The sequence below is a fragment of the Aulonocara sp. 'chitande type north' Nkhata Bay genome, linkage group LG16 (genome assembly GCF_057382095.1).
Source record: "Aulonocara sp. 'chitande type north' Nkhata Bay isolate Kocher_YH1m ecotype deep benthic linkage group LG16, A_spYH_male_GT1.1, whole genome shotgun sequence".
NCBI lineage: Eukaryota > Metazoa > Chordata > Actinopteri > Cichliformes > Cichlidae > Aulonocara > Aulonocara sp. 'chitande type north' Nkhata Bay.
In genome coordinates this window covers 39,024,408-39,044,612 of record NC_141359.1, presented here as the reverse complement: position 1 = coordinate 39,044,612, position 20,205 = coordinate 39,024,408, and the positions used below count along the sequence as shown (strand labels likewise).

The window sequence follows — 20,205 nt, the reverse complement described above, 5'->3', positions numbered from 1 at the left end:
TCTCCTTTGTTGTTTGAGAGCGGGGATTATCCAACGCAGAGGGGGCAAATACAGCAAAGAAACAGAGTACACTGAATCTCAAAGCAGCAGCAGCATACATATGCATGCATGTTAATGAATCCAGAGAGTTTTCTGCACCCAAACACAAATGACAAATAAATGCAAATTCAATTCCTAAAGAAATAATACATGCACAACGAGACACATCGACAGTATAATCAATGCTTTGTTTGATAGCGCAGGGCCCTCAGAGGGCCGTTCTCTGAGGGGAGAGGTGTGACAGTGTCATCCCACCATCATGCGCCGCTGGAGACCCGACCGCCCCGCAGTCCTTCCTGTTACACTTCGCTGTCCCCTTCAAGTCTGCTGCATAGTTGGTGCATTGTAATGTTCTGCACACACATCCACACGGACCCTCGCGCTCACCATGTGATGATGAAATTTACGTCACCGGGACTCGAGCGGACTCGCGGCGGCAGAGCGTATAATCGAGGTTTCAGTGCCACACACTGAAAGAGGAAGCAGTGCTGAAGGTGCTTCTAACCCTGTGGGGGCATGGGAAATGCAGTCCCCTCCGTCACCTTGACCCTGTACTGTCTCTCGAGTGTCTCCCTCGGATTCGCTTCACTCGGCGTCTTATTGTGTTTGAAAACCTCTCAGACACTACTGCTCGTCTCTCCGTTTAAATGCAGTCCACATGCAAAACAAGTAGAATCCAGCACGTCACCCAGACTTCATCCAACAAAGTATGATTCACATCTCCTTTTTGTTTTATTTTGAAAGTGTTGAGCGGTCTTTGTTCCCGTTTCAGGATCAACACGGTGGATCCCCCAGTCGCTCATTTGACAGCTCCTCTGGCCTCTCTGCACCGATGAGCCCGATGAACGGTCGCCTGACCGTTCACCTCCCTCTGGTGACCAACGCCATTTATGCATCTAACGGTGAGTTTAGCATGTTATATAACTGCCCTTCAATCATGTGGCGCTGACCTTGTTGCTGCTGCGAGCACCAAACGTGGTAGCATCGACAACAATGCAGACGATTCATCTGTGGATCTGGGTGCTGCCACCCACTTCTGAAAGCTGTTTGTTTGTCCTTGTCTGTTGTCCTAAAGTTTGATATGAGAGCGGTTGTTTTGTGAGGCTTTGGGCCGCTGGGTCGTTTAAATGCAGAGACCTCAACAGGAAAAAATCAGAACTCTGCCATGTTGTTGTGGTGAGTTGGACCCAAAAGTAGACTTCTGAAGCAAACTGGATAAACAAAAGAGGAACCTTCATTCTGGAGGAAGGCCTGACAAACTGAACGGGATCACAAACACACAATCTGACAGCGAACAAAGGGAGACCGCGACTGTGGAAACACCTGAAACTAATCAAACAGGAAACAACACAGAGGAAGTGATGCTATATACAACACACGAGACAGGAGACTATCAAAATAAAACAGGAAATAAGTAAAAGATGAAAACACCTTTCACAGACATAGATTTCCAAATGAAAACTTCACTCACTGATCACTGAGCATCAGTCCAGCTCTTTGTCTCCTCAGCCCAGGTGAGACGCTCCTGATGCTGTCTCAGGTTCAGGAGCTCCTAGCTTCTTCTCCAAAGACGTCTCCACATGGTGACACCGGCCTCAGCTTCAGTTCCATTTTATTAAAATAAACTGAAATCACAACATGCCTCGTTCAGCCATTCACATAGACACTTTGTATCTAACATGCACGTTCTGAAGAACGCATCAAAGGGCCTTAAGCCAAGTCCTCACCTACAGGAAGGGATTTCAAACTAAAGGTCTATTTGGTGACCTCAGGAGTGTAACATTACAGGAACATGCTTGTTCATGTCCCCTCAGGGATAGCTCAGTAGGTAGAGTGGTGGCCCCATGATCGGAAGGTCGGAGGTTCGACTCCACTGAACGGCTACCCTGAGGTACCCCTGAGCAAGGTACCGTCCCTACACACTGCTCCCCGGGCGCTGCACTGGTGGCTGCCCGCTGCTTCACTGGGTGAATGGGTTAAATGCAGAGGAACTATTTCCCTATGGGGACTAACACGCACACTTTACTTACTTACTTACCTCTGAGTGAATGATACGCGCACGCATGTTTCACGTGTTCCAGACTTTATTCTTTTCTTTACTTTCGGTTTTCTTTTTACTGTAAAAGCTGCATCAAAGGTGGGCGTGTCATCTGCACCGAGTCCAGTAAAGAAGCGAATCTGCTTATTAATCACAAGAAATAAACAACGTCTCTGAGAGAAAACAAACATAAACAAAAACCATGATCTCGCCATCTCCAGTTGACTTAATTAGAGGGTATTCTGCTCCTGTTTTTCTCTTTTCTTCTTCCTCTCTCTCTGCTTCTTTTCACTCGCGTGTCCCTCGGGGTTGTTTTGTTTCTTACTGGAAGGTTCTGCCTGTGAGTGCGCGTTACAGAGCGCCTTCTATTATCGCCATTGTCCAGGTATTACAGATGTTATGGAGACAAAATCTGATGTACACTCGTCATGTAAATCAGAGTTTAAGCTGAAGACATATTTGATGGTATATTTGTCCTAATATAGAGAGTTCAAGGCGGCTGTGTGCACATTTGCATCGTCCTCAGTGTCTGAACGATATCAGTGCTTGTGTGTGTGTGTGTGTGTGTGTGTGTGTGTGTGTGTGTGTGTGTGTGTGTGTGTGTGTGTATTTGTTCAGGGATTTTTTTGGCCAGTATTAAACAGTGCTGTGTTTCTGTGTGTTTACACTGAGGCTGGCAAACAGCTCTGACCTTGAACACACTCTGCTGTTCAAATTCACCTCAGCTATCGTGTCATTTACATACACACATTAGTGTGTGTTGGCATACAGTAGCACATTCTCAGGCTGTGCGAGTTGTGTTGTGTGCTTTCACTGGTGTGGTGTGTGTGTGTGTGCGCGCTGGCCTGTGTTTTCACTGTTCTAATGAACTGTTTCACACACTGAATCCACAGTTTTTCTGGCACGCAGTCCAAATTAAAACACTGCACTGTTCTGTGTTTCAGAATAAATTCAGTGTGGTGATTCCTTACATACGCATCCATGCACGTCTCTTTCTCTTATCCATCATCTTCTTCTTTCAGTCTTCATTCACTCTTTGTTCTCTCTCTTATCTACTTAAGCTTAAATTCAGTACAGTTTCACATTATGCAGTCTTTCCAAATTTCCTCATGTTTATGTATTTAAATTGTTTTTGTGATGGACCACAAATGAAAGTGATGGTTTAAGAGCACCGTTTACAGATGAAGATCACTGCAGAAAGTAAAATGTTTTCTGGGCCTGAAGAAACTTAACACAGAAAAATAACCTTAATGATGTCATGCAAGACTTGAGTCAAGCTCTAATGTGGGATCCATCCCAGGAGCGTCCCAGGTAGATGTAGCCACTGTGAGGTCAACATTATTCCACTGCATGTCTTTATCCCGTCTTCCTTCTCTCTCCAGCCGGTCGCAGCAGATGGCCCCGCCCCTCTCTGAGCCTGGTTCTGCTGGAGGTTTCTTCCTGTTAAAGGGAGTTTTTCATTCCCACTGTCGCCAAAGTGCTTGCTCATAGGGGGTCATGTTAATGTTAGCAAACTGACACACAGATCTGCTGGTAACAGAAAGAAACAAACTTCTTTGATGGTCTGCATCATCACATCTGTCAGATAATCTATTAACATGCCCCAAACACAGTGCACAGCTGCAGCCGGGCAGACGAGGATCTGATATAATTACTGTTGTCCGTCAAAGCAACCGCGTCCCTGACTGCAGTAACCAGGTGGATGAATAACAAATCCAACCAAGAGTTTTATGAAGGGGGAATCCAGCTGAAGAGACTAAAGACTTTATTTTGCACCATGTTGTGTCTGTAAATGTGCTTTTTATGGCTGTGAAGTTTCTTTTACCTGTGAGTTAAACCGCCCTCGTGTGGCACCGCGAGAAGCTGCAGTCATAGTTTTGTTGTTTGTTTTTTCAATTCAATTCAATTTTATTTATATAGCGCCAAATCACAACAAAAGTCGCCTCAAGGCGCTTCATAGATACAGAGAAAAACCCAACAATCATATGACCCCCTATGAGCAAGCACTTTGGCGACAGTGGGAAGGAAAAACTCCCTTTTAACAGGAAGAAACCTCCGGCAGCACCAGGCTCAGGGAGGGGCGGGGCCATCTGCTGCGACCGGCTGGGGAGAGAGGCGGAAGACAGGATAAAAGACACAGGATGGCACATTTTGAAAAATATCATTGAACATCAAAGTTGAAAACTATTGTTACAGGTCCCTGTTTATAAGATTTGGTTTAAAAAGAAGTAACAGAAACACCACGGTCTGTAAAACCTGGCAGCATTCATGAGTTCTGTCGTCGAACGAGGCGATGTACGATTTTCAAATTGATGCCATAAATGTTTCTCACCTCAGATGAGGTTGAATCTTAAGGTCAGAGGTCAAGTTTTCTGTGAGTCTTTTGAATGTGATATCAAGCATGTCTCATAGGATTCTACATGGGATGTTGATACTATATAATATTCAATACTATGTTTCTCACCACCATTGTTTGTACTGATGGCATTCAATTAGATGAAACTTTATTAATCCCTTGGGTCGGTTCCTCCAGGAAATTCAGTTTCATAATTCAGGCATATCGGCATGCAGGGAATGATATATGGATAATGACACGTCATCTCATTATGAGTTTGTTATGTCACAAAGTTCCTGAATATGTTTTTTATTGGAAAACAAAATTGTTGTGATCAGAAACATTTTCACATGGATTTATATCTAAACCTTTAAACATGCTACACACGCATCATACCCACATAAGTAAAACATAAAACAACGTAACTGTAGAAAACATTTCACGTATATTGATACAACAGAGAAAACAACACTTTAACCTTTTTCTTTCTGCACTACAAACATGTTAAAGTGCGTTTAAAAAAGAAAACAGAATGAATATTTACTGAACATAAAGTTACTCCCTTCAAAGTAAGAGCGTGAGCTGCCTTGTTTCTTATAGTTTAAGTTATAAGTAAATGCACATTACAGCAGTAATCAGCAGCAGCTTCTCTCTTTATTCGGCTCAGGTTGGACGTTTGTAGGAGCCAGACCTGCCTTTCTTTGTGGTTTTGGGTCATTGTCCAGCTGAAAAAACAAACTGATACTTTCCACGCTCATGCAGACCCACTCAGTGCAACCTGACTCATGCTCTCAGATCATTAAGAAGACCAGGAGTCCCAGCAGTTCTCTTAAACAATTCCAGCTGAATGAACTGCATTAAACTGCACAGCTAAACGCTGAACGCACCACCAGTGCACCCAAACTTCAGACTGGTTCTGTATTTGTAAAACGAATGCGCCGGTTCCCCACGGCTGCTAAGAGAGAGATGGGTGGGGATGATTGGACCAACAAGCCGTAGACAAATACAGATGACAGGAAGGAAACGTGGAGTGTGGAAGAAGAGGATTCATCTGATACTGAGCTATCATCCACACAACAAATGCCTTTTTCACTTCAAATAGAGGGAGTCAGTGAGAACTCTGTGTGTGTGTGTGTGTGTGTGTGTGTGTGTGTGTGTGTGTGTGTGTGTGTGTGTGTGTGTGTGTGTGTGTGTGTTTGACAGTTCAGCTGATTAAGGTGCTGGCAGGGAGGAGGAGAAGAAAAGGCTGAAAACTGAGTGGGAGATAAAATGATTTATGGGAGATCTGAGAGGAGAGATAAATGACAGCCAAAATATCAGATTGCAAGAAAGGCAGCAGAAGAAAAATAAAGCAGGTGATTAGTGTAGAAAGCGAGCGGGAGGGAGGGAGCTGAGAGGCTGCGATGCGTTCGGAGGCCGCCGCTTTCCTCTCCAGTTGCAAACGTCTCTGCTTTCAGTCGCACGTGTGCAGAGCGTATAAAGGACGCTCGGCGAGGACGGTGCTGTGTGGCAGCTATGCATTCTGAGAAGTGATGACTGTATGTAAATTACACTCGAGCGGATCGTGTGTCTGTGCATCAAGTTGTCATAAGCTCGTTTATCAGGCGGACGCAGCCATATCACTTCTGCACATCTGCACCAACTTTTGCTGTGGTTTATCTCTCTCTTTACTTTTGGTCATCCAGCTGCTTATCTTTCCCTCCGCTTCCCTCTCGTCTCTCACTCGCTTTAGTTTTTATCCTTAAGACTTTCTGTCTGTGAAGCTTTTCGTGAGAATCGCTTTAACCCACTTTCTAATGTTCTCTCCTCACTAAAGGCGGGTTTTCTAAATATTTAGAGGAGACAACAATAGATCAGAGTAACACGTGTTTATTTGACGTGTTCCTCCACCCATTTTTTTGATTATTAAATAGTCCCCGCTAATGGCTTCAGATGTGATTGTGAAACTGCAGCTACATGCAGCTGCAAGCTGAGGTGGAAATCAGTGTCGGGACTTCCTCAAAACACTCTCGCAGCATAATTCACTTCCTTCTGCTTCCTCCTCGTGTGCCATGTTTGAAAGCTGCATTTGTTATACTGTCGTCCTTACAGCAGACTCACAGTGCAGGCAGCTGCTTGGATGTTTTCTGCTACATTGCTGTGCACCAATAATCATCTCTGTCTCATTAACAGACAGCAGAGCAGAAATTCAAAGTGTTGAATGTAAAAACTACACAAGCACCTCCCTGAAAATCTAAATAGCTTTTGTGATTGGCCTGTTTTTAAATGATTAGTAAGATAATCAATTATTATTATTACTCCAATATGAGGAGTAATAGTCATATCTGACAAATATATTTTGCCTGTAAACAAATACCCAAATAAGCGTAACAAAGAGAGAGAACCCAGGAAGGGGCATTGTATACGTTCCCATCCCGGCTGGCACTGCGTGAAACGCCGAGCCGTGACCACAGCAACACGGACGAGTCGGCTGTACGAACATTCGTTTATTTATTTATGGCCTGGTTCTAGAAAAGATGCTTGGTCTGTTTTCTCAGGCTGTCGCGTCACCACTGAGGTTTTTATTTTAAATCAGATTGATTTCTTTTCTAGTAACCAACGGGAGTTACTCTCACATGGATGAGGAAGAGGACGGGCTGCTGTATGGACACGACGCTGATTTCAGCAGCTCCAATCAAAACTCTTATCTCCAGGAAAGGTGAGTATTTGTCTTCTTCAGAGGTTTTTACAGACTTACTCTTTATCTGCATGTTGGTGTCACCATCACAAAAACATTCGCTGAACTGTTGCTCACATTATTATCTTTTAGCCGTTCCTAAAAAATAACATTATTGAGCATCAGTGTTTCCTCCTTAATGTAAGCTCATTGCTCCCAACGCCGCTGCAGTTATAATAATCGACGTGCGAATGTTGTCTGCACGAGGGTCAAACAACATGAAACGATTCCCTCCTGTGTTATTAGAACAACACAGGATGCAACTTCCACACAAATAAAATCAGGGCTCTGTTTGCCTTGTGTTTCATTTGTTTAAGGGAAAAGCCTCACGTCTCCAGCCCGGCTCAGCCCCAGTCTCCCACCCAGAACCAGAACCAGTGGCAGATCCAGCACGTCAAAGCCTCGAAGAGCATGGACCTGGGTACGACTCAGAACCAGCATCACACTGGTGGGGACATGATCTTTCCTCGTTGTGCGCTCTGCATGGTGGCTGCGTGCATCCTCACATACATTTAAATATTCCTGCTGCATGACTGCTGCACCACCGGCATGCTCTCCACAGCCACATGCAGACTGACACCTGTCCCACTGCATGCAGGTGGGACCTCTGCAGAGTCACTGGCTGCAGCTTTGTGTTTGTCTTGTGTGCTTAATTACATCCTGTACTAAACAGAATCAGGTTCATGTTAAAGAATAAGCCGTATATGCTTTTACATTTCGGGGCCTTGGACTGAGAATAGTGTGATTTGGCTTCTAGGAGTGTGAAGCTGCAGCATCTTTGTGGTTGACCTGTGAACATCTGAGACTTCCAAACTTAAGAAAGCGAGAAACAAAGTGCTAACGCGATGCAGGCTTTAGCTGCAGCTTCATTATGGTTTTTTATTCATGCAAACAGTGTGAGGAAGGTGATGCTGTGAGCTCACATCTCGGTCACCTGTTGCTCTCTGATTCGAGGGTGTGGAGACATTTCAGCGACTGTTTAAAGTCAGCCGTAGAGATGCCGCGTCCGTGTGCGTGCTTACGCCTGTGCTTGTGCATACATCAGTGTAATGTGACAGCGGATGCAGCAGCACAACAAAGCATATTGTTTCAAATGTCATTTCCCTCAGTCCTCCTCCTTCAGATGAGTGTGTGTGTGTGTGTGTGTGAATGAGACAAAGCAGAAGACTACTTGAGCTGCTCAGACGTCTGTTTCTACACGAGTAACAGACTGATGGTATGCACTACATGCCTGTACATCGCCTCCTTTGTGTTTTTGCAGCCTCGATCTTCATTAAATGCACGACAAATAAATAAGGATTTATTAACCGATTGCTTGAATGGCATGTTTTCATTGCCAAACCATCAGGCAGCCACAATAACAACATCATATTAAGAAACGCCTCCGTTTTTTCCTGTACTGACAGCAAAAGAGCAAAATTCAGCTTCGCACAGAAGTGCTGCAGAGGGGAGGACCTTACATGTTTGGGATAAATGTTATCCCTGTTGGCTGGCCTGAAGTTCTGCTTGATCCCTCTCTGTTATGTTGCTATTCCCAGCATGCCCTGGGTCTCTGTAAAGTCCAGAAGAACATATTGCTCACACGTCACAAACAAGGCGAGAGCGCTGAAGCCGAGAAGATTGACATGGAAGAAAAATGGGCTAATTTTGGTGACACGTTATAATCTGGCTGTGACTCAGGGTGTAATGGAATTCATTAGGTATTATATTTACCTACAAATACTTAAAGATATTAGAATTAAGAAGTAAAGTATAAGTACTCAGTTTCCCTCTGGGACTAATAAAGTCTCTCTGATTCTGACGTAAGTTGATGTAACTTCCAGGTATTTTACAGGAAGTTTGTCCTGGCTCCGTCGTTATAAGGTCAGGGAGGCATGGAGCAGACACCATATCACACTTACTTTGCTAAAATAAAAGGTCAGTTCAATAATAAAACATCCATCATGCATATCAATGCTGTGAATATTAAATAAAGATGTAAAAATTCAAGGTTAATCCATCTATAATATGACCCCCTCCCTGCAAACGTCACCCTATTTACAGATTCAGATGGAAGATTTTGTTTTGTTTTTATGCAAAAATACCAAGAAATGTGCTGAAATTGACTTACAGTGTGATTATTTCTTTGTTTCCTGTCAAATCCTGAATTTCCACCCTGTTGTAAGAGTTCGTAGGTAAATATAATGACATTATAATCTCATGTAATAGAGGGGAATTACTGCCTTAGTCGTGTCGGCCTCATCTTTTGGTGATGGTTTCTGTGATAGCGCTTCGGGTGAGCTTCAGTGGTTTTGTAAAAGTTTATAAGCTGCGGCAGAAAAGCCGCATTTGTTATCGCACCAAACACAAACGGAGTCATAACCGCAGCCCAATATTTACCACAACCGCCTCGCCAGTTTACTCAGCTCTGCTAATTTGAGCATCAATTAGCAAATATGTCTCTGTCAGCACACGTGCCTTTGCATCGCCGTATGCAAATCAGGTTTCTCTCATTAGTACTGTAAGTAAAGTCTCAGGATCATATCGAGTCACGAGACGCGCGTGAGGACGGATTCCTGTTACGGAGCTCAAAAGGAGACGAATCGCGTGCACGGACACGCGCAAACGTCACCATGGCGATGAAAGATTTTTCACTTTATATGCAATCATAGCTGGACGTGAAAAAAGTTTCTAGCTGAATTCTTTTTTAACTTTATTTATTAGAGGCGCTTTCAGCTTGGCACTATTTAATTAAAGTGATATTTCAAAATCAGGCAGTTTTGGATGTTTTATGGCTGCTGCAGCAGCAAAGAGCACAGCAGCGCCTCGGCTAGATTTAAGTGTTCATTTGCAGGTGATTGTTAGGAAAGCTGAATGTATGTGAGTGCAGCAGGGCAGCTTAAGACTGAAGCAGGAAGTGTTTGCTGACGAAGCCTCTGAATGCTGCTCACTGAAGACTACGTGGTTAGAGACGCTCAGGGGTCAGCGAATAATCCCGTCATTACACTTTTGCTCTTTTCACAACCTGTAAATGTAGTTTCATGTAAATAGTTCATGCAGTTGTGTTAATAAGTGCCACGAATGTGCTTTAGTGAGAGCTCATTATCTTCTTTCATATAACGACCACGTTCCCGTTAGGATCCCACTTCATGCTTCTGTGTGTTTATATAAAAAAAGAGCAGGACGCAGTTTTCATCTATTAATTGGTGGGTCATTTTTATTTAATTTGTCCTGATTTCATTTTTCAGTCCAATTAAAAACTGAAGAATTATTTAAGATCAGTTGCAAATGATGAACGCCTCCCTCGCTCACCGCCGTCCCTGTCGCTCCATCTCTGACACCTTTCCTTCTCTTTGCAGTAAACTTTGTTGGCTTTCGCTCGCATCCTTTTCCCTGTGAATTCAACCAAAACTTCATTTCTTCAGCTTCGAAGGCTCAATTTGAGTTTTATAATCATTATAAAAGTAGGCGACCGGCCTCCTGTGTGTGTGGTAACACAACACCGTGTGCATCACATGCGTGAGCCCCCCGCTGCCGGGGAATGCGGTGCAGATCGTGTCAGAGGCAGGCAGTTTGGCGGCACGCTTCAGGCTTGGTTTTCATTAGAAAACTATTTGCTCAGAGAAGCCGTGTCACTGTGTTTGATGCAGCTCAGCTCATCAGCTTCTTGGCTTCAGAATAGAGGGAGAAAAAGCAAGAGGGGGACCGAGACGGAGGCAGAAAGCGTAGGACGAATTAACAGCGAGAATGTTGATCAAAGGAGGGAAAGAAAGAGGAGCGACGGGCTGGATGGACGGGTGTAACTGAAGAGAAAAGAAAACAGTGAAGTCGAGACACGAGCGGCAAAAGGGCAGAAGGTGAAGGGACACATGGGGGTCAGAGGGAAGAAGACAGAAAGGGAGGGGAGATGACAAATGAAGTGAGAGCAAGGGAGGAAGGGAAATGACTTAGCAGTAGCAGCAAAGCCGACCCGACATCACAGGAAGCAGAGCGGCTGCCCCGCCGTCGTGTAAAATGAGACAGAAAACACAATATTGGTTTAAAGAGCGACGGTGAGAGCAGAGAGCGGCAACGTCAGAAAGTAGAAGTACAATAAAAACAAGCATTTTGGAGAGACAGGCGTGTTTGTATGTTAACATCAGTTTCTTGTGTTTCAGTGGCAGATGAGAACAATGTTGGATCCCTGGCCGGAAGCAATGCAGGTGAGCCAAACTCCCAAACACTCCTGTATGATCCGTGTCGCACACACATGCAACACATTTCAGAAACAGTAAATTAGCCACAATAAATGAGAAACTGCGGTGTACACAGCAAACATATACATGCTGGACACTTTGAAGGTTTTTCTGGAGACAAATGGAAACAAAATTTGATAAAAAACCAAGAAAGAAGAGCAAGGCCTCACCTCACAGACGAGACCGATATAAGGGAGGAAGCAGTCATGTAATAGGAAAGCTGAAGTGCGGGCGGGCAGAGATGCACGATGCTTCAAAAGCTTTCACCACAGCGGCCGACGAGCGTGTTTTTAAAAGTTTTCATCGGAAACTTTTCTCTTTCTCTTGCCTTGAAGTCTCCAGCATTACGTTTGCGGCCTCTTCAGCATTAAGAGCACTCGTCGTTGCACTCTGAGTCTGCCTTTATCCTCCTCACTCAGTCCAGCACTTCTCCCACTTCATACGTGCTGGTACAGACTTTTATTTGTTAGCTCCATAACAATAAGCATGAGAGACAAGTTATGGAAACAGAGATTTAACAGTAATTTTTTTAGATTTGGACCATAATGAGATAAAGATGCCGTGTCTGTTCCTCTTTCCATCATTCCGGTAAAATGATGAGGAAAACACACTTTTCCCTTCGGTTTCTCGTCTTTGGTTTGGAGCTGAGCGAGTGCCGGATCCAGAAAATGTGAGTAAGCAGACGAGGAAAGAGGGCGTGATGAGGACTGAACGTAAAAATGCAAAGGTGTGGACAAAAGTCCCAAACAAAGCTCTGTCAGCTTAAATCAACAGTGTTGATGATTGTGGACTGTTACCAGGAGGGAAGACTCGAGTGTTAATAATAGTGTTTATATTCTGGTACTCGCTGACTACGACTGACAGATTGTAATTCAGGATTAAACTGTGGCCAGATTTACTTGTTTGTGCTCGGTCAGTCTGTATTTTCTTCGCTCTGCTGCACTGCCGGCTGCTGCCAGTTTTGAAGGTCCTGCAGGATAATAATAATAACAATAGTGATGATAATGCGTGCTCTGTCCGGTAACTCAGGGATGTTTTCTTTACTGGACTCCTGGATATCTGACATGTCGTATACCTCACCTCATGGTTTCAGGCCTGTTGAATGTCCAGTAAAGACACTTTATCTGGTTGGTTTCCAGATTATTTTCCCAAGGCCCGTTACACATTCCCCGTACCTGTTTCCTGTCAGCGTGTTTATAAGGCTGCACAGCCCAGAGAGCTGTTAAAGAGAGTGTGTGCCTGGCAAGCGCGACAGCCCACTTTCCTCTTCTTTAATCCAGTTTATAACTGAAATGCTTCCAGCAGCTCCACGATAGGCTGTCAGGACAGCTGCACGGACTTCGGAGGAGGGAGAGCGTGGAGTGGGATGGGGTGGGGTCCTGGGAAATGAGCAGTTTAAAGACAATGACTTCTGGGAATGTTGTTTACACTTCCAGCGATGGTCTTTCCCTCCACAAAGCCAAAGAAATCTCCGGACAACGACATCACACGTTCACCCACACACACGCGTGAAAGCTGTCGCCGTCATGGTGACAGTATTGTAATGGAAAGTCCCCATCATCCTGTGGAAAATGTGAACTTCATGTTATATTATAGTTCTGCTGAATTTGAGAGGCAAAGCGATGGAAATAGGCGACCGCGTTACAGACCGTGCGTGTGCATGTATGGAAACTTTCCCTTTAAAAGTGAGTGCGTGCACGTCTTTGTGGCTAAATGAAAATCCCACGTGTGGAGGCTGCAGATGAGCGAACGGTCTTCAGGAAAATTTTCAGAAATTCTTGCGATAAATAAACACAGAAAAGCCCCGCTTTCACATTCTGACAAATCGTGTCGGGGTTTGTGGTCAGACGTGTTTGACGTCTTTGTGGCGGCATTGAGAAATAGGAGCTCCGTCATTCTGGTAATGAATCAAACGAGCTGTGGAAGAGGAAACGCCGACAGAAGAGATGCTCCCAAGTAAACTCCACGAAGATTACTCGAGTCATTATTGGCTGCACTTGCATAATCAGAGCACATTAGCTCGTATGGTTCAGTAGTGCAGACTCATCCTTTAACCGCTGTGAGAAGGACGACGGAGTCAAACACACAAACTGCTGACAGGACGTAAGCGGCTGCAGCTGTGCTCCTTTCGCTGTGCCGAGCCTCGGGTGATGAAGGCGGCCTCGAGCTGTGTTTGTGAGCCTGCGTGCAACAGTGCACGAGAGCTGTTTCCATGTGAAAGTCAATTGTGGGGAATAAACAAGCTCCAGAATCGAGAACATTTCCATCCACGCGCACAAACGCCCTCAGTTGTTTCTCGAATATGCGCGAGTCCTTAATACAGATGCTTCCTTAAGAAGTGGGAAAGAAAAGGTCTCGTGTGTTTATACTCACTCGTGTGAGGGTTTTTTCCGCCTGCAGCAAACATGTCTTAAACTGCCAAATTTCTTGTATGCCTTTGTTGCAGTTTTATGTCTTTGTATTGCCGAGTTTTGCTTCCTCCACCCACCAGCAGCCCTCGCTCACTCACTTTCTTGCCAACGCCATTCAGGCTTAGAGGCTGGCAAACAGGCAGAGGAGCTTAGGACGGACAGCATCTCTCTGAAAGTGTGTGTGTGTCGGGGGCCAGAGTGATGCTGAGGGACCCCGGTGCAGTCCATTGTCTGAATCGCTCCCCGGTGAAACTTTGACTTTGACAGCAGTCGCACGCTGACAACACTTTGCCAATTTGCGTCTTCAGAGAGCCGCATCTCTCTGGATCCCCTTCTGTCTCCTTTGTCTCTTCCTTCCTTTGTTTCCAGTCTCTCTGGCTCTCCCAGACTTTGCTTTGGATTTAACCTGAAAGCCACCTTGTTAGGCTGATGTGGATTGATGGATTAATTTGTCGCAGGGAGAGCAGCTCAATTTGTGTCTCGTGTCAGCGTGGCTGCGTGCACGCTCGATGCCGCCTCGCATTAGCTCCTACCGGCTGTTATTAGAAGCAGTGACTGCTTTTCCATCATTCTGTGTTTTAACTCTCTTTGTGTGCACTCTTGGCTCTGCGCCCGTATACCTAATGACCTTTGACCCCTCTCCGTCTCCCCCAGTAAGCCAATAAAGGTAAGCAGTAATCGGGAGATGGTCAGAGCTGTCGCTTCTCGCTGGTTTGGCCATTCGTCCTTTCCAGGCTTTACAGGATGATAGCTGACGTGTGCCGCGCTGATGTTGTATGATGCATGAGACGCTGCACGTCGAGGTGGAGGCCAATGTTTAAGATTTCCATCTTTTAGCAAACCGAAGCGAGAATCTATGAGCCTCCACAGCTCGTGCATTAATGAGTGAAAAATAGATTCTCTTCTCCAAACAGCTCGTGCACATGGATCTCAGATGAAGGAGTCATTATCCTGCAGAAACGACACATTAGCTCTTGTTGGCAGCGAGGCCGGCGACCATCTGGTTTTTGGGGCGGCGCTCGTGGAAGTCCTCCGTGCTGCATATTTGCATTATCGTTTCTTTCGGTCAATTATTACAGCGTCGCCTTTCAGTCCAGCTGCATCTGCGTTAAGCTCTGTGGGAATCTGAAATAAATACTGAGACGTGAGATTGACGATGATGTCACGTGTTTGTACGGCTTATGATGCCCGTTCAATTATTACGGGCCCTGCGGGATCGGAAAACCTCATTTCGTCGGCCGGGATCTGTGAACTGCTCTGCACACATGTAATAAACAGGAAACGGTTGCTTACACAAACCAGACTGTTTCACACACACTCTTAGAGATGCTTCGTGTAGCCTGCACACCTCACCCTTTAGATCATTTTATTTTGAGGAGGAATTTTTAATTAAGCGTGTGTGTCTTCTCTAACGCGCATGCCGGGGCCGGGTGGTATTTGTGCTGTGATGTAATGCTTTTCTCCCCCCGATGGGACAGTGGGAGAAGCTGGATATTGTCTTTTTCCATGGAAAAGTGGAGCACGGAAATGGAGCTGCATTTCCTTATTGGAGCGTCCAAAGAGTGCTTGGGTTCATCAGAAGTTGGGGCTGTTGTTGGGTCTGCTGGCTTTGTTGCCGCTGCCTGCTGCTAAGCTGCTCCTTAGTGTAATTTTGACTTTGAAAGTAGCCCACTGCCTTCCTGCCAACAAAATAGCCTTGGGATAGCTTGGCATTCTCTGTCTTTGTGCTCTGTTTTTAATTTTTTATTTATATATTTTTTGTTTTTCCTCTCTCTCTCCCGTTGTCACTTCCATCCTTCCTTTTTCATTCCCAGGCCTGCTGTCTTTGTTTCTTTCTTCTTTTCTCCTCTGTTTTTCTCTGCCAACCCCCACCTTCCTCCTCCTCCTCTGCCTCCAACCATTTTGATATTCTTGTCTTACTTGTGATCCCCCCCCACACACCCCCCTCGCTCTCTCTCACTCTCTAAAAGCAGCTTAATTCTATCATCTTACAGTTGGACAGCAGTAATTACATTTATGACACAAATCCTGCTACTCAAAGCAAAAAATGTTTGTGAGAGCTTGTGTGTGTGTTAGCTATATATCCTTATAAGTGATTGTGTGTGTGTGTGTGTGTGTGTGTGTGTGTTCCCTGATTACCCAGCCAAACACCACAAAGCTATTTATAAAACTTCAGCTCATCCAACTACCGAGTGTTTTGCAAACAGTTTTTGGACTCGGAGGTCAGCCTGTGTTTTATTAGCTTCCTTGTTCCTGTTTTGCTTTTTGAATTCTAGCAAATAACACATGCTTTATCATATATATGCAGTTAAGTCCATACGTATTAGGACAGCAGCAGCATTTTTGTAGTCTTGTCTCTGTCCAGTCATTTCAGGATGTTTTCTCGTTGTTTCATTGTTTAAACACAGACGTGATCTGGAGCTGATCTGGTTGCTGGAACTTTCAGGATGAGGTCCAAAGAGGTGTTGATGCAAATGAACGAGGCCACCATCAACCTGAAAAAACACAATAAAAAAGTGGAAAAGTCAACAATCTGCTACATTCTTAAACATCACCATCAAGTTTAATTGATCTAAATTTAATTCAGTTTTATTTACACGGCGCCAAATCACAACAACAGTCGCCTCAAGGTGCTTTATATTGGAAGGTAGACCCTACAATTATACATACAGAGAAAAACCCAACAATCATACGACCCCCTACGAGCAAGCACTTTGGCGACAGTGGGAAGGAAGCCTAATCTTAAAAGTAGAGATAGTGTCTGTCTCCTGAATCCAAACTGGAAGCTGGTTCCACAGAAGAGGGGTCTGAAAACTGAAGGCTCTGCCTCCCATTCTACTTTTAAATACTCTAGGAACAACAAGTAGGCCTGCAGAGCGAGAGCGAAGTGCTCTAATAGGGTGATATGGTACTACAAGGTCATTAAGATGAGATGGGGCCTGATTATTTAAGACCTTGTATGTGAGGAGCAGGATTTTGGATTCTGGATTTAACAGGAAGCCAAAACAGGAGAAATCTGCTCTCTTTCTAGTCCCTGTCAGGACTCTTGCTGCAGCATTTTGGATGAACTGAAGGCTTTTCAGGGAGTTTTTAGGACATCCTGATAATAATGAATTACAGTCATCCAGCCTGGAAGTAATAAAAGCATGAACTAGTTTTTCAGCATCACTCTGAGACAGGATATTTCTAACTTTAGAGATGACTATAACATCTAGTTCTTTTACTGCATCTACTTAAAGTTATCAGGTGAAAGTGGTGCATGGGGGGTTTCTTCTATCACGCAGCAGCTCAACAACTGAAAACTTGTATTTAAAATGATTTTGTTTGTTTGTTTTTCTTTGTTTAAAGGCAGAGTACACGTAGCTTCAGCCCGTTAGCCGCAGCACACGGTCCTGTTGAGCTTCTGGAAGTCATAAACTATGTAATCATACTGTCAAAACAAATACAGATGCTTCTGTCGCAGCGTTACAGTTACACAGCTAACACCCTGTCATACTCCACGGCATATATGAAAATGCAAATCAAGAAAAATGAGTCACCCGATGTAAATAAGATTTGGGAGTTCAGCAGGGACTAATGAGCTGAGACGGTAAATCATGTGCTAAATGCTAACAGCACATAAAACTTTTCATAGTTTCGGTGTCGTAACAAAAGGTTGTTGGACCACAGCTGGAAGGGAACTGGTCTGTCTGCAGAGTAGACACTGACTGGGTTATATTTGCTTTTCTTAAACTGGTTCTAGTGGTTTTTTGTAGGTTTGGCTTTGATGTTCGCAAGGAAAAGGATGTTTTGCTGATGGCTCACGTAAATCTAGTGTTTCTCATTAAAAAAGTAAACCTGAAAGAATTTAATTTGAGTTTCAGTCTCAGTTTTATGACTTTTGTTGGAACATTATTGTTTAATTGTTTCATCGGTTCAGCTGTTCGGCTGTCGCTCCTGGGTTGATCCAGTCTGGAGTAATCACCTGGCGCTGTGGTGATTCAGTGTGCCTCTGAATGTCATGTGGGCAGTGTTTATGGATGTGAGTCTGACATGTTGTGGCCTTTGCCCGTCTCCTCTCTGAGCGGACCACTTACATTATGCATGTGCACACGTTCATTGTGAGTTATTACTCGTTGTGTGTTTGTGTGCGTTTGGTTAATGGTTGTTTAAATAGATGTGGAAGTCGCCTCCTCAGTCCTCGGTCATCTCCTGTGCAGTGAGCACGCGCGTGTGCACGCACGCACAAACAGCAGCAGCGTGTATAGGGAATCATTAGCTAAAGTGATGCAAGTTTAGCTATCATGAATCACAGTGGCATCATATCGACAGGCCACAGCCAGCAAGGAATCCGGAGTGTGTGTGTGTGTGTGTGTGTGTGTGTGTGTGCGCATGTAAGGATTACCAGTATTTTGAGCTGGCAGCTAGCCCAGCCTTCCTCCCTTCTTCCTCATTTTTCTCTGTCCTCCTCTCTGCCACCGGGGTTTCCCATGATGATATCCTCTGGAGGAAACGTAATTTGCTCCCTCCCAGTCATCTTTCCTCCTCCCCATCTTGTGTCTTCTCTGTTTTAGGTGGCACAGAGTGACACTTGCATTACCTCTTCTCCCTCTTTTGTTTAATAAACAGCAATCCTCTGAAGTGGTGGAGACATCACAGCGGGGCCCGAGGCTGAACCCGGTCCGGATGCTTTTAACTTGGGTTTGTGCAGCACATAGCAGCAGTTGCTAGGTTGCCTGCAAAACGCCAAGAGTGCAAGCTTTGCTGTTTCTCCAAATGTAGACTTTGTGTGCTTGAAACGTGAGGCTCTAACACACATCTGATGTCTCTCTCCCTCCTATGAATACTTGTCTTCTCATCCATCGTTCTCCTCTTCATCATGCTTCCTGCTAGATCCCTCCCTCAGTAATATCTCTCACAGCATACTCGTGATGATGGATGGAGATCTCGGGACGGTGAAGCAGACTTCCCATCCATCACAGACTCAACAACAGGATAGTTAACTGCATCGCTTTTTTATTGGCACTTCTCTCTGGAGTTCAGCCGTAGCCTGGCGGGTCTGGCTTTGGTCCTCGTGTCTCCTTCAGGGTTTTAATCTGATCACGGAAAGGTGCAGCAGCGATAAAGCTTTTTTCGATCGCCACACCTGGGCAAAGGTGTCTCTTTCCTACCGTATATGTGCAGGTCTTCTGTGGCACTGAAACCAGGAGCAGAGCGACAGTATCTACATCGCGGACGTGCAGTGAAATTCTTCAGATTTGGCACCAAAGTTTAAAGATGATCTAATCAGAATTTGCCGATCAAAATTGAACATGTTTTTGGTCAGAAATTAAGATGTTTATTATCAGAAATTCTTCAGAGATGCTTTCTGACCCTTTGAACTTAATGCAGTAAAGCAAAGGGAGATGTGATACTTCAAACGAATCTAAGCTGTCTACTGCGGTTTCATATTCAAAACCACTGTGTGCTGCCAAGCCTGTAGCTTTCTGTGCTGTCAGTCTCACCTTCAATGATCAAATGCAACCTGACTGACTGTCAGGAGGAGACACCTGCAACATGCTAATATTAGTTCCTTTTCCCCCCACAGCATCATCAAGCCCCGTGGAGCTCGGCCCCACCCTGGGCCTGAAGAAGTCCAGTTCCCTGGAGAGCCTCCAGACGGCCATGTTGGAGGTCAACAGAAAGAACGAACTCCTCCCGTTCCACCGCCCTCGCCCAAATATGGTGAGGGGAAGAGGCTGCAACGAGAGCTTCAGAGCAGCTATCGATAAATCCTACGACGGGCCGGCTGAAGATGATGACGGTAAGCGGGAGAGAGAGACGCGTGTCTGCGATAGGCTGACGATGCATTGTCATTCATTTGTCTACACATCACATGTTGCTGCGTTAGAATGTCAGATTTGTATCTGCAGCTCGGTCCGATTGGTGACATTTATCTTCACCACGTTCACGGGGAGTTTTCTAACGCAGTGATTGATGCCCGCTCAACTTACCGCCGTGCGCTAGGTGTTCCCCAATTACACTTTCTCAAGTAAAGTGTGACAGGGGCTTTGCAACAAGCACCTTATGCCTCCAAATATCAGCACATATTCAACTCCCAGCTGTGTTATTAGCAGCCAAGTCTTATCAGTCACCACCAGAGTAATGAGTCGGCTTGTTTCAGATCACTACACTCACACAGGATAGGACTAATAGGGCATTTCAACACACACACACACGCCGCGGCCACATCTGTCACTATCCTTCTAAATATTCAACACTTTCAGAGCTGCAGTTAATCGACAGAGAGCACTGAATCTGTCTTTCGTTTCTCTGCTGTGTGCTTCTCTTTGTCTGTTGTCGTCACTTTTTGCTTGGGTTTAAATCGTGTAAATGCTTATCGAGCGCTGCCTGTGAGAGGTGAGTTTGCACTCTTTAGCCTGGACCTGCGTTTGTTAGAAAGGCAAACACTGGTAATATTTTGACAGTCCAAA

At 44.9% G+C, this 20,205-nt stretch overlaps 1 protein-coding gene across 6 annotated transcripts in view; it reads left to right on the top strand.

Annotated features, from left to right (window-relative positions):
• Positions 1–20,205, top strand: part of LOC147312090 (partitioning defective 3 homolog B-like) — a 219,468-nt gene that overhangs the window by 106,374 nt on the left and 92,889 nt on the right. For 4 of the 6 annotated variants that reach the window (XM_086267746.1, XM_086267749.1, XM_086267750.1 and 1 more), the window contains 5 exons: positions 812–941; positions 7,005–7,110; positions 7,446–7,576; positions 11,265–11,309; positions 19,320–19,535. In XM_086267746.1, coding sequence (XP_086123872.1) covers positions 812–941; positions 7,005–7,110; positions 7,446–7,576; positions 11,265–11,309; positions 19,320–19,535 — 628 coding nt within the window. The remainder of the gene's footprint in view (positions 1–811; positions 942–7,004; positions 7,111–7,445; positions 7,577–11,264; positions 11,310–19,319; positions 19,536–20,205) is intronic. The other 2 variants (XM_086267747.1, XM_086267748.1) reach the window with 2 other exon arrangements.